Source organism: Corvus brachyrhynchos, unplaced genomic scaffold (assembly GCF_000691975.1).
Source record: "Corvus brachyrhynchos isolate BGI_N302 unplaced genomic scaffold, ASM69197v1 scaffold14, whole genome shotgun sequence".
Lineage (NCBI taxonomy): Eukaryota > Metazoa > Chordata > Aves > Passeriformes > Corvidae > Corvus > Corvus brachyrhynchos.
Genome location: NW_008239110.1, coordinates 3,370,262 through 3,390,059, shown reverse-complemented (window position 1 = coordinate 3,390,059; position 19,798 = coordinate 3,370,262). Strand labels below are relative to the sequence as shown.

The 19,798-nt window shown below is 35.0% G+C and overlaps 1 protein-coding gene across 1 annotated transcript in view; it reads left to right on the top strand.

The window, feature by feature from the left end:
- ASCC3 (activating signal cointegrator 1 complex subunit 3) overlaps positions 1-19,798 on the top strand; it is a 255,062-nt gene that overhangs the window by 209,813 nt on the left and 25,451 nt on the right. Inside the window, exons 35-36 of the mRNA XM_008637741.2 lie at positions 2,361-2,472; positions 2,737-2,871. Coding sequence (XP_008635963.1) covers positions 2,361-2,472; positions 2,737-2,871 — 247 coding nt within the window. The remainder of the gene's footprint in view (positions 1-2,360; positions 2,473-2,736; positions 2,872-19,798) is intronic.

Below are 19,798 nucleotides of genomic sequence, written 5' to 3'. Positions count from 1 at the left end.
AGTATAAAATAGCAAATTTTTTTCACATCCTTAAGCAACTTATTTAGCTAATTTGCTCGATTATTTTGAGAAAGTAAAAAAAACTTTACAAAGTAATTTCTGCCAATAACCAGAAAATAAATGTGATTGGTGATGTCAGGCAGATAAAATGGGCAGATAGAAATTGTGACCATTTTGTATTATCACTATATTGCTTAAGTAAATTTAAAAGGAGACTCATGAAATCTATGTTGCATCAAAAACACCATTAGATTAATTTTTCTACAGATGAATTTTCTTTGTGTGAGGCTGATATTATGTGGGTGTCTACTATATGAAATGTTTTAGTCAATACAAATATTTCTGTTAGTTTGGTTTGATTTTGGGCAATAGCTGTGTTACAAGTATTTCAGATCAGCTCAGCATGAACCCATATAAAATGTCACAGAGTTGAATACCCCACTGCCATGTATCTATGCTTTGTTGTTGTCTCATGTAGCTGGCTGTTATCAGAACACATTTTTTAAATCTTTTTCTTGTGGTAGTACTGGTTTACTCCAACTTTACCCAATTATAAGTGGACATTCAAATCTTCAAAGAATTAGTCCCATATTTTGGGATTAATAGCAAGAGGAATAAAATCTGGAATTTACAATACTGCTATTTAGCATTCAGGCTTTCTTTGGTTATGCTACTGCTATTTAAGGAGATGTATGGTTAAAAACTTTTTTTAAGAAAATAATAATGCAAATCTGATTATTTAAATTAAGCAGTTATATAAGGATGTTTGTAGTTTATAAAAATGTAATTCTATCTTTTGAAAGTTGCAAACAGCAGCATTACAGTAAATGATACAGAGTTTAGCTCAGAGAATGGGATTCATCTGCCCAAATACAGCATCAACAACTGAACTGGTTGTCTGAAGTTCTTTTTCTTTCCTCACTGATTACAGTCCGCCTCATCCTAAAGCAGAATTTTAAAATACTTCAGATGAATAGCATTCTGCAAGTACACATTTCTTTCCAGTGGCAGTGAAAGGAGTTTAAAAAACTAACTCAGGTGCAGCTGTAACTTTGTAAAATTGGCTAAAATGAACCTCAGCACACTGTTTTGCAGCCTGTTGTTCACCTGCACAAAATAGCATTGAAAGAACCTACTCTCTGTTGCAGTGGGGTTATTTCAAATGGGAGTGCTGAGTACATTGTAACAGTAGGAAATTTTAGTAAAGCAGCCAGGTAGAACAGAGGATCATCTTTCATCATTGCACTGAGCTCAGTAGACTTTTTCTGCCATAGTATTTGACAGAATTAAATGGGCAAGGGCTACCTTTTTTATTCTGCTTTTTAACAATTCCGTAGATCATCACATTTTATGTTTGTTTTAATTCTGCTTTGAAATTGCATGATTTAATTGCTCTGCTTAAATTCAAAATTTTAAAACTTTCTAAGCATGCTCCGTTTTTCTTTATTACTCACTGAACTTAATTGTTACTTTCTGATCTGGTGCCTTTGCTGAATCTAGGGACACAAGTTCTTACTGCATTTTTATCTGGCGTAGAAGTTCTCACTGAAATTATGTTGGTTTATATGAGTAAAATAATACACCTCAAGTTCTACATTTAAGGAGTGCAAACTTCAGTCACTGTGTCTTTTTTATATACTAAAATGAAAAAAGTATATTTTGGCACACTTTATAAACATTTTTCCTTCATACAGAGAACCAAGAGCCATTGTGACTATATATATATAGTGACCCAAACATTTTATCTGACAGTGAACATGTGAAGTAACTGCATTAAAAAATACTTTATTCTTTTTTTTAGCAACTCTAAATTTGAGAATAAATAAAATGTCACAGAAATATAACAACACCAACATTTGGATTGGTATAGGTTTACTTTTTCAAGAAATGTCACTATATGCCTAGTTTTTACTTTCAGAGTTGCAGGATGTAAGGAGAGTTGCTCTCCTGGGTGGGTTTTCTTCCTTTATCTTGATGTTAAAATACTTGTGTTAATATTGCTTGTTTACTTTCATGCTTATCAGGAAAGTGTACTTATGAAATCAGGAAAATTTTCCCACTAACTAAATAGAGCCAGTTCAGTTCTGTTTGTATCAACCTTTCTATTAATGGATGGAGAAATTGCCATCTTTCCATATGTACATGTTTGTCTTATGTTGGTTACTCCCACAAACTGTTTAAGAATCATGGATTTCTTGTTAGTCTTTATAAAGGACTGTGTTTAATTGTTTAATGTGGATGTTTGCTGTTCCATGTGTATATTGTAGAAGCCTTGTAAGTTTTCTTAGAAGGCATTGTTGTTAAAAATCTTCAGACTGTAAAAAATATTCATGTAATCCATCTTCTCTCATTTTATCTAGTTACTATAACTTGGATGATGTGAGCCATGACACTATGAATAAGTACCTCTCGAACCTTGTTGAGAAATCCCTGTTTGATTTGGAAGGCTCCTACTGTATTGAAGTTGGGGAGGTAAGATTAATCTGTGCCTTACAAGGTTCAGTAGGATACACGCTCCTAAAAGTTCTGAACAGCAAGATATTTACTCTTTGATGTGAGATGTTAGAGTTTGTCTGTGGAGCTCTTTGTAAGACTTATATTGAAAACTGTTGCAGCTAAATTATGATGCTAAATTGTTTCTGGTGTTCTCTCTTAAAAGTAGCCTGAGCATGTTTCACAGTTATGTAGGAACACGTTATATTGAACCACTGGGAACTCTGATTCTTCTTCTAACAGGATAATCGCAGCATTGAGCCCCTGACTTACGGCCGTATTGCCTCCTATTACTATTTGAAGCATCCAACTATTGGGATGTTCAAGGATCAGTTGAAACCTGAAAGCAATATTGAAGAATTGCTCTTAATTCTGACAGTAAGTGCTGATATTTTCTTAAAGATACATATTGTTTACTCTTAAAAACACAAGTATATGAAAAAACACACAAATGAAAGAAAAGCCTTTCTTCAGTGATCTATAATTTTTTTTATTGTTTTGAGAAATATACCTGAATCATTTTTGATGTTTCAACTGTTTCATTTTATCAGTACATCAAAATTACTGTATACACCTGTTTCTCTTCTTATGTCCCTTTAGAATGTTCAGGATCTATACAAATCTGATATTTGTCTTTTCTAAGTTGGGTATAATACTAAAATGCCAGAGTAATGACTGCTCACACTAAATCTGTAGCGGGACCATCACTTTGTCTTGGGACAATCTGGAAGATACAGCAGCTCTAGGAAGTATAGGAAACATATGGGAAACACCTCTTCCCTAAAATGTCTGCTTCTCCTTCTCGCAGCCACCTCCTGATCCTTGAGGCCATAACCTGCAATAACAGCATCTCTCACAGTTAGTCTAGAGACTGTTTAACAGAGAACTACAGTGCAAAGCCAAAGACACTGTGCATGATGCACTGTGTTAGTATTACATCCTCACCATAAAAGAATCAGGATTTACTCCATTTTTATTTTTAAGTACTTAAGTAGTTACAACTACATATTTTCCTTTTTCGAAATGGTGTAACTCTGCTTGTACAAACATTTCAAAACAAAAGGTACCTGAATATTATCCAGAAAAACTTATTTCTGCTCCCGTACGAGTATAGTCTCTGTTACATTATATACATTATACAAGTGACCCAAATTCAGTAATATTCTGATTTCTAAGCGTTAGCTTCAGAATTTAGAGTCCCATCTTACAGTATTTATGTATGTTACTTTTATATTCATTATTGTTTTGGCATGCTGCCAAAACTTCTCTGAGGAGAAATACAAGAAGAAAAGTTAAAATAGTGCTATTCAACAGTTTACAACTCAACAAAACCTGATTAGCATTTTATGATACTAGGAAAACCACTTTTCTAGTACAGAGACTTTTCTTCCTGATAAATTTAAAGCACCTGCTACAAACATTCGGAGTGTTACAGCTCAGAAATAAAGGCCACAATAATCTTTTATAATGGAAACTGTTACACAGCCTAAATAGGGGAATTGCTGTCACTGACCCTGCAGTATCTGTTGTTCTGCTGTCAGAAAACATTGCAATTATATTAAATGCAATTCAGTGCATTCAGCTGAATTTGAAATGGTAATCATCAACAATACCTAGATATGCTGTATGTAAAATAACTGAAATTTTAGGAAGAAATGCCCACATGTGAACAGAAGTTAAATAATACAGTGTTGAGTGTTCAAGAAGAGAGCTGTACTCCAGCTGCTGTCTCTTTAAAATCTCCTCTCTAGTGAAAATTTTCTGCACCTAGAAGTGTCAGGATTTTTTTTTTTTTTTTTCAGAAAAATTTGGGTAAGGAAAGTATGAGAATATTATCAGAGACAGCATTTCGTAATGCTGCCTTAGCTGATGAGCAGGATGTGGAAGAGGAATGATGGAAGAACCAAGTGCTGTCTGTCTTAAGTCAGGGCTCCTCATCTATTTGAACTGTGTGAATACATGAGTCACAAAAGTAATTTGCAAATATTTCTGTTGTAGATGCAACTTAGGACCCTAATGTTGGGCAGAGATTGTAAAATTGTAAATTCATTAATCTTGCTTTTATTTTTTCTAATTTTTTTTTTCCTGAAAATACAGTTTTGTAAGTTATCCATTTACAATCTCAAGAGGAATAGGAGTTAAAATAAAATTGCTTAGGGGTCAAAATGTGCCACATGTATCAATTTTAAAGATGAAAAGGATGTACGAGTGCTAGATGCCATTAGAGCTGCCAGTTCTTGCTTACTTTTTATGTAGATGTTGATTTTCATAATTAGTAGTGAAACTACTATTTTGTCTTGTTGAAGGTGTAAATTGAAAGGGTTTTTTTCAGTCTGATGTAGTGTTGAAAAGAAGTGCCATTTCAACAGTTATGGCCAAGGGTTTTTTTCCCCCTAAATACTGTGCATTAATGAGTTTTATAATTACAGCAGTTGCTTCACACCTCTATTGTTAACCAATGACATTACATCTGCCTCACTCCACTGTTGCCCTCCTCCTTCTTATTGAAGCATTTAGCAGTTTTGGCAATAGGGAATTACATGGCATGGGGTAAGTAGTCTAATTAGGTAGAAGTGAAAATCCCGAGGGAAAAGGATGTTTAAAAAGTAATTTGAAGAATCTCTTAATGATGCTGAAACTGAAAGCTGTAGCTGTAGTACAAAAAGGCCTGTTACCATTACAAAAATAATTATGATTATTCTGCTGATCACTCAGTTTTAAAGTTTCGATTTTTGGACTGTGTTTTTTAAGAATAATCATCCAAGCATTTCTCATGCACTTGCAGGATTTTATAGATGTAACACTTATTATTTGTTGGAGTTTTATCTAAGCTTGCAAACCCTTAGACATTTACAAGTTTCTGATGTATGTAAGACAGACATGAACAATTTGAAGAAAGGAAATCCTGATTTTGGTTTTTCAAATGGGATATATATACCAAATATAAAAGTAACCTGGAGAGGAGCAAAAGTTTTTTAAAAACAAAACCAGGAAAAAAGTAAGATTTTGTTCAAGAATTCAGAAAATTAGGGTTGTATCAAGGGGTTTAAATCTGAGTTTGATTAAGGGATTTTGAGTTTCAGATTAATATTTTTGCATGCTGATGGAAGTGTTCAAAATTCAGGATTGTTCACCAGTGAATTATCAAGGAATCTTTACAACTCACGTGAAAAATTAGTTGTGAGACATCCAGTTCCTAGTGTTGGTGGATCTCTCAAAAAAGTCACACAATAGCAGGATTTGTTTCTGCTTAGTGGAAGACCACTCATAGTCTTCTCCAGTATCTGTTCTCTTCTCTGGTTTTATTTTATCTTTTCATTTTGATCATCTGCCAACATTTTACAAGATCAAATGAAAAATTTTTCCCCAGTCTGATGTAGGGGTTGAGTATTCCTAACGTGAACAGGAGCATGGTGCATGGGAACAGCCCAACAGTAATGTTGGAAATATACAGTAATAAGTGATTCAAATAGGTGGGCAACAGTCCCCTCATGCTTTCCCTGCTCCTCTCGGTAAATCTGTACCTGAGATGTTTGAGCTGTCTTGGGTTTGCAGTTAGCAAGTGGAACTTCAGATTCAGTTATTTTTGTCACTGGCTTGTGCTAGTGGACTGGTAACTTTTTTCTGAGAGAAAATGTTTGAAGTTTTTTCATAGAGCTTTCTTTAAAACTTTCCTAACCATGCTCAGACAGTAGTAATCCAAATGAGCTTAATCACTGTTGAGTTATGGTGCTTCTTGCATTAAGTATTATTGATGAGAAAGTGTTCATGAATTATTACTGACAGGCTGGATTTCCCTAAGGTGCCTGAGGACTGTTTCCTTTAATTCTGATAGTTAGGTGCAGAGATTAAAAAAGAAGTCTAGGTGAAAAACAGTGATAGATACTTTAGGGTAATTCTTGTCTTTTTCTGCACAAATGTTTTTAAAATCAAATAGTGATTTGTTGTACCTTGAGGAAAGAAAGTCTGTCTTTCTGATTGATCAGGGCTGTGATAGCTAGATCCACTAGTTTCATGATTGTTGGTGATTTGTTACTACACTTATCTGGTTAATATTCCTATTTACAGAGCAAAAAATTTGTCATACCTGTCCATATCAGACAGTGAAGGGGAGAATATCATCACCATCTTTCATCCCTTGTTTTATCCACATGTTGTCCCTGATTTCTTTTTTTTTAATTCTGCCTACAAAAGAGAACTGGTTGTTTTTCATGTGCCTACTGCTGTCTTTCTTGTAAACTGTTTATAAGAGAGAGAGTTTTTTCATTAGAAAAGGGATCTTAGAGAACAACGTGCTATTTTTGTTATAGTGGGGCATATTTGTCTGTCTTCCTGTGATACAAACAGGGACATAGAAGTTTGTTATCCACATGCCTCTTCCCTGTATTTCTTTCTGAAAATTGATATGGTTACACTGGCTTGTATTAGACTAAGTAATTTGGAACTCAGCAGAAAATCGGTCATTGATGGAGTCACAGATTTGGAAGGCATAAGGAGGAGGTTCATGAAACAGGCACTCCCAATTCAAGATACAAAAATAGCAAATGAGTAGAGTTATTAATGCCTTATCTGTCTTTCATTACCTGGTAGGTATTTGTACTGTGAGACTCTAGATAACTCAATTAAACTGTAGCTTTATGTTCTCTTCATCATTGTTAGGAATTCCTGTTCTAACTAGAGAAATATGCAATTCTTTGTGAGTATTTACACTCTCAGTCTAAAATAATTTCATTTCTTTATCAGGATTCTGTTGCTGGTTTGATCTCCCATGAAGGGACCACAAAGGTTTTTGACTCAGTGATAAACCATCTTTTCAACAGGTCTCCACTTAAACACCAGGGAAGGAGGAATTAATGCGTTACACAAATACTGTCAAAAAAAGAAGCTAATGTCATCCATTTTGTGTAATATTTTCCCTGCAAGCCATGGCAGAAACATTGCTTTTAGGAATTTTTAAGATATTGTATAAAACCAGGTTTCTGTTCTTTAATCATTTCAGAAAAAATTCAGATCACTCTTCCTAAGTCAGTCAGTGTTTACAGTTTGTTTAAAGTTACATTTGCATATAATTTAGAAGAAAATTAAGGTGCTACTATTATTTTCTTCCAGGCATAAAAGCACAGCAAAACTATATTCATTAAGTTATTCTTTTTGAATATGACATGTCAGTGTCAAGAATAGAAGTATTTTATAATATAAAATTTATATCAGATTATAAGAAAACAATTATGTTACATCCTAGCCTTTAAAGAACTTTCATGTTTGATTTCACATCTATGGTACACTCTCAACAATTTGGCCTCAGCCATTATTCATATTTTAGTAATAGAAGAAATATTTTTATGTATTTTTAACAGAAGAAAACTGTTACCTCTTACCATTAAATGTTTTCTTTACAATAAATCCATACCAAGGACTGTTCAGTGCATGAATTTCATCCTAAACACAGGCATTTTCAGCATAATTTACTTAATTTTTATACAGTCCATATACTCTGGATTTTAACATGTTAAAATATTTGTGCTTCAGTTCCCACTTGAATCATATAGATGGTATCACAGTGTGTTTAATAGTTTAAATTTGAAAATGATGTTGGGTTCATGAAAATAAAACAAAATGCTACAGTGAATTTCAGTAGCATCCAAATTTCATATTCAAAAATATCTTGTACTTAGGAGAAAAAGTACTAGTATAGATACTCACACATTTAATTAGTCTTGATTTTTCTCTAGTCCCAATAGATGGGGCAGTTTTTAATGTTGCTGTAGTACTTGGATTTAGTAATTTTTTTTCTAACATCATGACACAACTGTTTCCTGGTCTTCTTTTTCCAAATGATTGTTTGAGTTTTAGTTTGAAAGCATAATGTGCTGGCTGCCTTTCCAGGAAAGCACAGTCCATTAGTAAATCAAGGTAACAATGCCCACCAGTGACAGCTAACTGAACATGGCATAAGTCTTCCATTTTTATGGCATCGATAAGAAAGAATTACAGTCAAAACCAGAAAATAGAAATCCTTCCCATCTCCAATATGCATGACTTTCTAACCTCCAATTTACAGGTCTCCATTTTTCCCCATCCAATCTTCTTATTTAATTTCTGTCATTATATGCCAGTTAAAAAAAAAACCAAAAACAACAAAACAAACTGAATCAATACTCACGGAAGTTAAAACCTATTTTAAAGTTGTAGCTAAAAGTTTCTGACATACGTTTCCCATGACAAAGGCCATAAAACAAGAACTGTTATCTTGGATATAATATGGGGGCAGGAGGGGTGTTAGGTTTTTTTATTTGCTTTGATTGCAGTGCAACGTCCAAGGGAAAAACTTTTGAAAGTGTTGAAAGTTTATATAGCTGCAGTAGCAGAAAGCAGTAGCCTCAGTCTATATCCCCATTTTAAACACCTGCTTTAGTATCTGTTTCTGTCAGAAAAATGAGGAAATAAATTCCTTTTAGGATGCAGTTATAGCAGGAAAACACTCGTGTACTGGTGGAAAGTATTTTGAGAGTCAGGTAGACAGGAGTACTGTCCTGGTCTGGTACTTACCAAGGGTACTTACCATGGCTGCCATCTGTGGCAAACCAGTGTTTGGCTTCTACATATGGTAGAAGCAAGTTCAGTGAGAGCAAGCCTGGTTTAGCTGACTGCTCAAGGCTGCATGCAATTCAACCATGGACCATTTATTTCTTTGTATGTTTATTTTAGCACAAACACCTTTTACCTACCACTTGGCAGTTAGAATTGTAGCCACTATCATGTGAGATTTCAAATTATGCATAGCTGTGTAGATGCAGCCACTACTTGGCAAAGTATTCATACAGGAAATTAAAGGCTTTTTTCAGCAGTCTTATCATATGGCTGTATATTTTCAAATATTCAATATATATGTTGAAATAATGTTTGTGTTTGTTGAAACAAAACTGGAGTTCTCAACAGCATTTTTATATGGTAAAGCTGAATGTTTTATAATCTGCAAGGCTGCTTTGATAAATGGCTGTGTGTTCTTGTGTCCCAAATGCTCCAGCAGGAAGTCTTAGATGACTTAAGCAAGTCAGTTCAAGTTCTACCTGATTTCTTCCTCCCAATTTGTAATTGAAGCAGGATAAGCAAATTTAGGCCTTTGGCATCCTGCAGTTCTTTTGTCTTCACTGGCTTCTAGATAATGCCTTTGCCTTTGATATATTTATACAGCTGTACTGTAAGTTATAACAGTTAACAATCATATTGATGTATTTGTTTTCACAGAATATAGTTCACTTAGTGACACCAACTGGGCCATACAGGCTGCTGTTTAAAGGCACAAAAATACTCTTCTCTGTCAGTATAGAAGATGTTGCTTGTAAAACTGTTAAGAGGATGACAAATTGTAGCTTGTTCTCTGACTGGAACAGAAACTTTAGGATAAGGATTGGTTTGGCTGAAATGATTACATCATGCAAGATTGGTATCCAGCATATATTGCTCCCTTAGCATAGTAGTTAAAAAAAAAAAAGAAGAACATAAGAGGATTACTGATCAGTCATTAATGAAGTATCTGACACTTGTATTTTCCTATTTACATTTAGATTCTTTCTTTGTCTCATTTTCTTTTTTTTCCTGATGGGGCCTGTCTAGATTCAGAAATTGAATTTTACTTTAAATGTCGATGTTACGTATTATCAGAGATGAACTTTTAAGAAATCAGCCTCTCCTATTATTTGCCTAATATTTACAAGATGTTTTATTTCACAGCTACTTAGGTATGCTACCTATAATGTTAGAAGAAATTGCAGAGGGATTTTTGCTACCAAAAGGCCTTAGCATTTGAAAATATTTGAAAGCATTTGAAAAAAATTATATATATATCTGGAAATTTAATGTACATTAGGAAGGTTGCTTTTAGAGAACAAACAGTTGCAGATTTTCTTCACCTCTTCAGCTTAATGAATGTAAGCCAGGCATCAAGCATAGTATTAGAATTGATGTATGGGAAAACTGTCAAATTATGCACTTTTATAAGTACTTTTTTCTGAGGTAATGCTCAAATTCAGCTTTCTTTAATTTATAGTAGGCCATTGTCCTCTTTCCATGGAAGAGTCAAAACGGACATCACCAATTTCATTGGGTTGCCCACATTCCAACTTCCACCGCCTTTCCTTTCTGTCTTCCAGTGGAAAAGAGTAGCAAGCCCGCAGAGATTACTCAAACTACTCGTTTTCAGAAAGAGAAGATATCTCAAGTCTATTCCTCTCACCTTATGGAGTGAGAAAATGGCTAAAATCCTTCTCACAACAGGCCTCTTAAATGTTTCTCCTGGCAGGATGAAGGCATGTTGCCGTGCTCACTTACAAAATGGGTGCATACAAGTCTCTTGACAAAAGATCTTTAGGTGCAACTGATGCATACAGTATTAAGAAATTTTACTTTAAACATATTAAATCATTAAATCACAGTAGTTTTTAAGTTAAGGAGACAAATTTCAACTGGTTTAGCATTTGCTTAAGGCAACAAGCAATTGTAAACATGAGGTCTAGTTAATAGTTATTTTTCTTTTGTATATGATTGTCTTAATATTTACTACATGCAGTCATATAGGATGCTAATTTTTAATACTTCTTTAGCTATAAGAATGCATGTTTGCTTTCTCTTGATTCACACAGAACAGATGGATGCTTGACTGCCTGCTAATCCACAGCTGGAATGGTTTCAGCAGTTTCCACGTTGCTGGGTTAGAGTGGCTTTTCTAGTGGACTGAGAGGGCAGCAAGAGAGGGATATCATTATTCATCAGTATCCCAGTGGGATCGCTGCCAGCAGAGATTAATTTTTTCTGTTATGCTTGTAAAACAAGCTCAGGTGGAGTCTCTAATCCTCAGGGCACGGGTGGCAGATCAAGGAAGATGCTACAAAGCTAGTTAATTTTCAGATTCTAGGGGAAACAGAAGCTCTGTTAGATGTATAAATACATGATTGTGAATTTAAGTAGCTCAAATCCAAATGGGATCTTCCTAGACATCTGGTCCTGAAAATCTCTGTTTTCTTTGTCTTTTAAAAGAAGTTCTTAAAACTTTATGCCAGAGGCGAAATATCTGCAACTCTCTTAATCGACAGTTATCATTCCTTTTTTTTTTTTTTTTTAAATACAGATCTTACAGTGTACTTTAGATAAATGCCTTTATTTACAGGTAGGAAAGGCATGGTATATGTCTGTGTAGGAACACTGAGTTTACAGTGTGTGCAGTGAACATCACCAAGAAAAATTACCACTTGCCATCGAAAAATGGCAAGGTTAGATTTGCCTTAGTAGTGCATGGTACATGCTATTTTGGTAATGGGATGTCCTGTTAAGGTCCATTGTGGTACAAGGGCATTTTTGTCATGTTTTTCTTTGTATCAGACCTGTTGTTGTTTGTAACAGAAATGTTGATAGAACTCAAATCAAGCACTCCAAAATGCTCACAAGTTGTCTATTTGTGTAATAGACTTCAAATATTTTTCCTTTACTGACTTTTTTTGTTTCCTCAGTAACTGCCCTTCTTTCTCACCCTTGTAATTACCACTGTTTTTCATCTATGTATTTCCTTGTAGCTCTTGAGTTGTTCAAAACATTGGGTCAGATTTTCAAGCAATGTTAATCCACATAGTTACACTGAAATGAATGGACATGTGCCAGTTTTTATCAGCAGGGAACTACCCTTATTGAAATTTACTTGCAACAGCTGTCATTTCCTCTTAGAGTTGTGGTTTTTTATTATTATATTAAACTATTTTCATTTAAAAGTGCTCAGAGTGAGACCAGTAGCATTGGCTCGCTGAAGAGACATTGTGCATGTAGGCACCTTCCAAGTTTCCCGTGTATTTCTGCCAGTTTGTATTGTTCTTCTGTTATTCTGGGCTTGAGCCTCTCTTGAACACAGGCTGCTACTCATTTCACCACATGATGACAGGTATTCACGCCTGTGAACTTTATATTCCCTTTTGTCTCTGGTCACATAGTAGTCTAGATCCGGAATTTAATCCAGTACAAAAATGCAGCAGTGTGCATTTGTGGCTCCCCACTAGGGGACCTGCCACAGGTCAGCAGATTTGAAATCTGGTTTTCAGCACACAGAGCTTTTACAGCTTGCCATTAACATATACAGTACATATAGGCCCCATTTCACATAAAGAATTAGGAGACTCCTGTCTCCATGCAGAGTAGCATTAACTTAATGCAGAGATCTGTTAACTTCTTCCCTGGGTCTGGGCTCTGCACTGAAAGATCCCAATGGAGGATCAAAGCCAAAGATGGAAAGTGACTGATCGCTTTCCCGGGGAAAGCTGTGTGCCAGGGTTTGCTATTACAGTTTTTATTGCTATCATCATCTCAGTCAGTAGTTGGGCCAGCTGATTCAGCCAAGCTCAATTTCAAAATGCGGACAGACGTGCAAATGGAACTGAAGTAGAGTTCTCATGACAATGAGACTTTTGAATGTATACTCAGAGAGATTTTCCCAGTTTCGTGTTAGCAGATTACTGAGTTCCTGCACTGAAAAGCTTTTCTGTAGTAGTGCAATACAATTAGTTGCAGTACACCCAAAACCAGTCAGTTTTAAATCTTTTCTAGAATATGACTTGAGATTACAGGGAAAGCAAGCTGTGTGTCACTGCCCCATCTAGGTTTTAAGATTTAAAAAAATGGAGGCATGATAACACATTCAGAATGTGCAGGTTCAAAGCATTCTCTTGAGAACTAATCAGAAAAGTCAGGCGTTTTGGAGAGGCAAAAACTTTAATATACCACTTACAGCAATAAAATGTAGTAATTCTCTCCCATTGTGAAAATTCACTTTATAAATGGAATTTGTACCATTCAATTTGTATTTATTTGCTGTGGTGAAAATATCTTATTCTAGGTGAATAATATGTATTCACTACCCCATGTTTGCTCTTATTTTGGTCTTAATTTAGTCTTCTTTCGCATTTATTTTTTCATAAACTGTGCAAGTGTTGCAGGCTTACTTATATGCAATAATTTAACTTAGAAACCTAAAAGTGAACTAAAGCCACATCTATGAAAGTTGTACAGGCTTAATACTATGAAAGTACCTATACATTCAGGGAAAAAGTATTTTTAGAACTGGTTTTATTAGGACTAGCCAAAAAAAGTAGCACTGAATTATGGCTGTGATCATAACCTTATGAAATATGGATTGTGAGAGGTAGGACTTAAAATCATGAATTCATTCCTTGTAGTAATGTTTTAGTAAAGTATGTAACTTAAAAAGGAAATTTTTCTGAAATAGAATGGTTCTATAAGTATGTTTTTAACATTTAGTAAGACAATTACAGTGATTGTATTATTTATTGCTGTATCTTCCCCTACACTGAAACTCAACTTCTCTAATATGCTCAGGAAACTAGACAAAAAATAAGAAAAATCAACTTTCAAGTTAGTATAGAACTCCTAAGAACTTCTTTCCCATGTCAAATTGTTGTTACTTTCTAATAATCCTCCCTCTCCTGTATGCTGGCATGCTTGCATAATCTTTTATCAACTCCATGCTGAGGCAGAGGTCTGTAATTTAGCTTTGTAGTTTAGAAGTTCCCAGATCTTCCAGGTCACTCTCTGCTACTGGTAGCTAATATTGCTGACCTCCTATTGCTCTGTGCAGAGTGGCAAAGGTCTTTTCAGTCTCCTGACCTCTGGTCATCAGGAATGTCATCAGTAGTTTGTAGTTTGGATGTTTTAAGTAAGAAGTGAACTTGTGAAATCTAAACCCTTTAGGGTGTTTTTAAGTGATTGCTCAACTGTTTCATTGCCCTAGGTTGTACTTTTTACGATGTATGTAATTGTAAAATTTGTGGTGTTTATCATAAGCAACTATTTAAAAGCAAAAATCAAACACTTGTCTACTTAAAGTTAAAAGTCTGAGAATACAATTAATAGATTGACATATTAACATATTCATATATTAATTAATAATTAATTTCTCTGATCACTAAAATGAGAACTTTATAACAATTGTAAAAACTTTCAGCTGTATGTTCTTATAAACTATGTTTGTAGGTCCCATGGTGGAAATGGGCACATTTTAAATCTTGAAAGATAGTTACAAATTAATGTTTAAAATATAATAGATTTGCATAATTGCGTGTTGATGGGTTTTACAACTTTCTCTCTTCAACTTCTCATGTCCAACTGGAAATTTCCAGTGTTTACTCTGGTGAGTCTTAAATCTAGAGACAGAACCCAGGGTAACCCAGCCTCGCTGTTTTGCTCTTACCCAGTTAATTGGGTTAATGTTACACTTTGAATTCATATTTCTTTTTTTTTTTATATATATATATATATATATATATATATCTGTTGTCTCTGGAAGTGAATTAAATACTAATTATATAATATATTAAAAAGTTTCTATTTGCTTTAGAAGATACTGAGCAGGTCTTTTTCCTTGGACAATGCTTTCCATCACATGCATCTGTTTCCCTCCTGTCATTTTTACAGAAGTAGAGGGTGAAGAGTGGTCTGATGGGGTGTTAAAAAAGTGACCAGATCTGGAGTAGAGGATTAGGGCAGAGAAAGTCCCCAGTGAGGGTCCCCAGTCCCAGAGAGGGACCCCCTTTCCCACAGCCAGGGACAGCTGCTGCCTCGAGGCTGTGGCCCTGGCTCCTCTGTGGCTCCAGGCTGGCACAGGGCTTTGCTTCCTGCCTTTCCTCCCTGCCAGCCACCAGCCCTGGAAAGGAAGGCACGGGAAGGCCCTGAGGGGAAGGAGCTGCACTGCAGGGTTGGCTCTGATATGCTGGACGCTGTTTGATGGCACTGCCCCGTACCTGTGCGGTTGATGGGGAGATGTTATACGGTGTATGAAGACAGGGAGCTTATTGGCAAACATGGTGTCTGTGATGAATGGCAGTATCATGTAGCAGATATATTTTAATCTTGCCTGAAAAGTGGTGTTGTCTTCTTTTGAACCATGTTAGCCATTTTTTAAGATCTCTACAAAACCTCAGCCTGCTGTGTGGTTTAGCAGAGCCTGCCAGGCTGCCCTGAAAATCTGGAGCACTTCTTCTGCAAAGTTTGTCTTAAAAGTCTATTTTTACGTAAAAAAAAAAACCAGAGTGAGCTGGTAGAAATGATTTTTTTCCCCTTTTAGTCTCTAATATGAATTTTGAAAACATGTGTTATGGTTGTTCTTAAAACTTATAACTAGTAACATATGTTTGTAAGTGTCTTTTAACTGGAACACTGTCATAGACCTTTAATATCTAAGAGTAAAAAAACACCCAAACGTTTGGAAGTTAAAATTATGTCTCATAAAACTGAGACCAAAATGCATACATTTATAGGCTACCAATAAATTCCTTAAAATAGGAGTTTATAATGGAATCACTAATAAAGATAAACTTTTCAGAGCAAGTACTTCTCCAATTGTCAATCTACTTTACTTTTTGGTATGAGCTGAAAATCCACTTTTAAGTTAGGGGTTTTTTAGGGTTTTTTCCCTCTTTTTTAAAGCACACATTTCCTCACCTTTATTAGTTTTCTGAATATAAATGTAAGCTTGATTATCTTCTAGCTGCCTGTCAGGATACATCTGTGTAAATGTAATGTCTTTCCTTATAAATCTAACTCACACTGGAAAATGTGAAAATAAAATATACTAAAGATACATTGGTTAATTTAAATAATTTTCATAGTATATACTTGTGCCGTTCATTTGTCACATAATACGGTCTTTTGCTCTTGGGAAGATCATGGGCAAAGGAAGATCAGCTTGGGAACTTTAGTTAACCTTTTTTTTAATTTTCCTTTTGATATAGGTAACAGGATCAAATGAGATTTCTGTCAGCACATGAGTAGAGATATATATGTGTATGTATAAAAAATGGAAATAATTCCAAATGGTTTTAAATACAGAAGTTCAATTATCCTCAAAGAAAAATTTGGAATTTGTGAATCTGTCGTAAGACATATGTTACCTAGCTACTCACAAACTATTGGTCCTTGTTATTTCTCTATTTTGACCATGCTTCTTTTCTTTATCCTATATTAGGGGTAGGTGGGTATCGCCTAAATGAAGACAAGTACAGGTTGCTTAAAATTTTGTTTTCCAGCTGCTTCCTATACGATGCAGCACAATGTGGCAGGTCTGGATGCTGCACTAGAGTACTCTGTATCACTTTGTACAATGGAACAAAAGACAAAAGCCAATTATATAATAATATTATTGTTGCGCTTATATTCAGCATATCCAGTTTTCCAAAGATCAAAAAATGCTGTTTTCACTTAGAAAAATAAGTTAGATATTGGCATGCCATTGTACTTCTGGTAGCAGAGAACTAAAACTCATAATGCATTATTAGTGTTAATTGCAGAACAGCTGTAAAAACCACCCACATTTATTTATTGCAGCTTATTTTTTATTGTTCATTCTATTCACAAATGTATGATTTTTGCAGTCCTTCAGCATGCATTAGACTGTTAGAGAAGTTCATGTAATTTAAATCAAGTTTCAGGTAAAGAGAATGGAATTACTGTAGTAGCTAAAAATGATCCTCTACTTTTCTCCTTTTTTATTATGTTGGTATTTAATTTTAATACTATTTTAAATTTTTTTTTATTTATTTATTTTAGTCTGCTGCAAGATTTTTTTGTACTTTAGCTCAACAACTGTTTACTTTTATAGCAAATGTTCTAAGAATGATTTTTCCCTTGTTTCTTTCTATATCAGAAACCTGAAAGAGAGCAAAATACATTGCAAGTTTATTAAAGTTGAAAATACGATGTGATTGGGTTCACAGTATCTATATGAAGGAAAGGAATATACAGACAGTCAATTCTAAGGCAGTTTTAATAACATTGCTAAAGAAAAGACTACTGGTACAACTCTGGAATGTGAGAAACTATTTTTGGTTTGGTTTAGACCCTCATTGTTACAAATTAATCAACTGCTCTTTAAAGTCTAGAACTGATTAACTTTATAAGTTTTACTGTTCCCATGACTGAACTTAACTTAAAATATTCAAGTTTACTTTAGTAGCTCACCTTGATTCCATTTGTCTGTGGTCCACAAGTATCCTCTTCTCTCCTGCAGACAAGGTGGCAAGTTGTATTTGTTTGAGATTTAAAGTATTTTAGAAGATCTACATGTGGTATTAGTTTATAGTTCAGCTCTCACTATAAATCAGTAATTTTAGCCAAACTAACCCCCTTTTTGTGGGTAGAAAGAAAATCTGGAGGGTTTTAAACCCTATAGACTGTGGAGCACAGTACTCACCATGCTGGATCCCTTATTTAAATTTTAGTTTGTTCTGACTCCTCAAATGCCTGATAGTACCACAAAACTGCAAAAGATATATTTTAAAACAGGATGAGTTGTTTCCTTTTAGGACTATTCTAACAGTTCAAATAAAGGGTGATGGTAAGCTGCATATTTGGAGCATGATGTTGCAGACAGGACTTTAAGATGATTTTGTGGCTGCTGTTATGCAGGAAACAGAATTCAATTACCAGAATAGCCCTTTGGCCTTGTGAAATATAACTGTTGAGTTTATGCAGGTCTGTGTGTGACATTTCTCACTGCCAGTGCAAGTTACTGTCTCCTGTGTGACCACCCTGTATCGCATGCAGGTTGAAATGTAAGTCTGAGATGACTCCTACACCCTTGAAATGATGCAGCAGTCTCTAATACCCAAAAGAAGACATTATTGGGAAAGTCCATCACAGAAATATGGGAGAGAGAGATGTGACATGACTACCAAATGCACAGTTGCAGAACCTGTAGCTAAAATTCCTGGTATACTCCAAGTTATGCTTAACTGTGTAGGTGCTTGTAAACATATTATTTGCACATGGGCTGCAACAGCTCTGATTTAAGAGGAGAAAAAGGGAAAGTGAAAAATGCACAGCAGTGCTTTGTGGTTTAACTATGAAGCTTGCATTAAGTTTCTTGACTTTAGAATGAAGATTAATGATTGATATGTAATTTGATCTGTTTCCTCACCCATGGAAGTAAGAATGGTGTTCAGATATGATGTACTAAACCAATATATATTATATATTGTCTGGAATAGTTGAAGCTACAGCCTTTGCAGAACAGATTGAGATTTGGAATGAAAAGGAAAACTAAAATGAAAAAAATATTGAGTGAACAGCAGGGCCCATTTGAGGTGATTACAAAGGATGTTTCTTTATTCTGTCTTTTCTTATGCAACCTGAAAACAGTAGCAGGGGGTTACAAGCAGAGTTCATCACAAAGTTGTCAATCACTGTCATTTAACATTTTGCAGTGGAAGATGTCTTTATTCAAGGACAGCTGGGCAAATCAGAGAAACAGATTTGCAGTTAGTAGTCTGTCCAGCCTACACTAAGCAAACAAGGACAGGGCAGACATACCGGCCTCTCACATAAAAATATAATGGACTCTGCTGACCTCAGTGCCCTCCATTCAGCTTCATTCTCAGTTGTATAAAAGCTTCACTACCCATTCTCAATTTCCTTTAATTACCTACATGATGCAGATAAGAAAATGAACCTCACTTACTTACAGTCAATGATCACAAACAGGAAATTAAGTAGGCAAGTTGTTTAAAATAAGAGGAGTGTTTTGGATGTAAATAAAACATGTGCTGGGGAAGAATTAGGGAAAACACATTTTCAGGGGTACCATTGGTCTGGGACTTGGCTGATCCTCCTTCTTTCTGCTACTTTAAACTGCAAAGCAAAACTAAGTAAAAAATCTCCTTGGTAAATATTCTTTAAAATATCTTTGAAGGAGAAGCCAGTTAAATAAAAAGAGTGAAGCAAACATGCAGCCTTCTATAGGGCTTAAAAAGATTGTGACCTTAGGTTCAGAGAATAAATGACCACAGTTTTCACAAGAGATCTAGCAGAGACATCCAGGATTAAGCAGCAGTTGTCTTTATTCAGTCTTCACTTCTAATCTGCAGTCGAGATATGAAATAAATTAATGACATTCTGATTTTCTTTCCAAACCTTAAATTGTCTAATGGTTGCTATTCCTTTTACATTGATACCACAGTTTAGACATAGCTTCCTTGCAACATTAAAGAAAATTTTGTACTGCCCGTTTTCAAGGAGGTGAGAACCAGTTATCTCACTGCTTTTAGGAATTGTCAGAAAAGGTTCTATGTCTTAGGATATTAATGAGGGGATATGGTTCTTTGTAAGTCAATTAGGGAGTTCAATTAGGTGTTCTAAAATTGCCATTTTTCTTTACCTCACTCTTCACTGGTTACTGTTGTGAATAGTTCATTAATATGGATTTGCAAGAAGTCTGACGAGATTGAGGATTAAGATGCAAAAAGAGGAATATAAA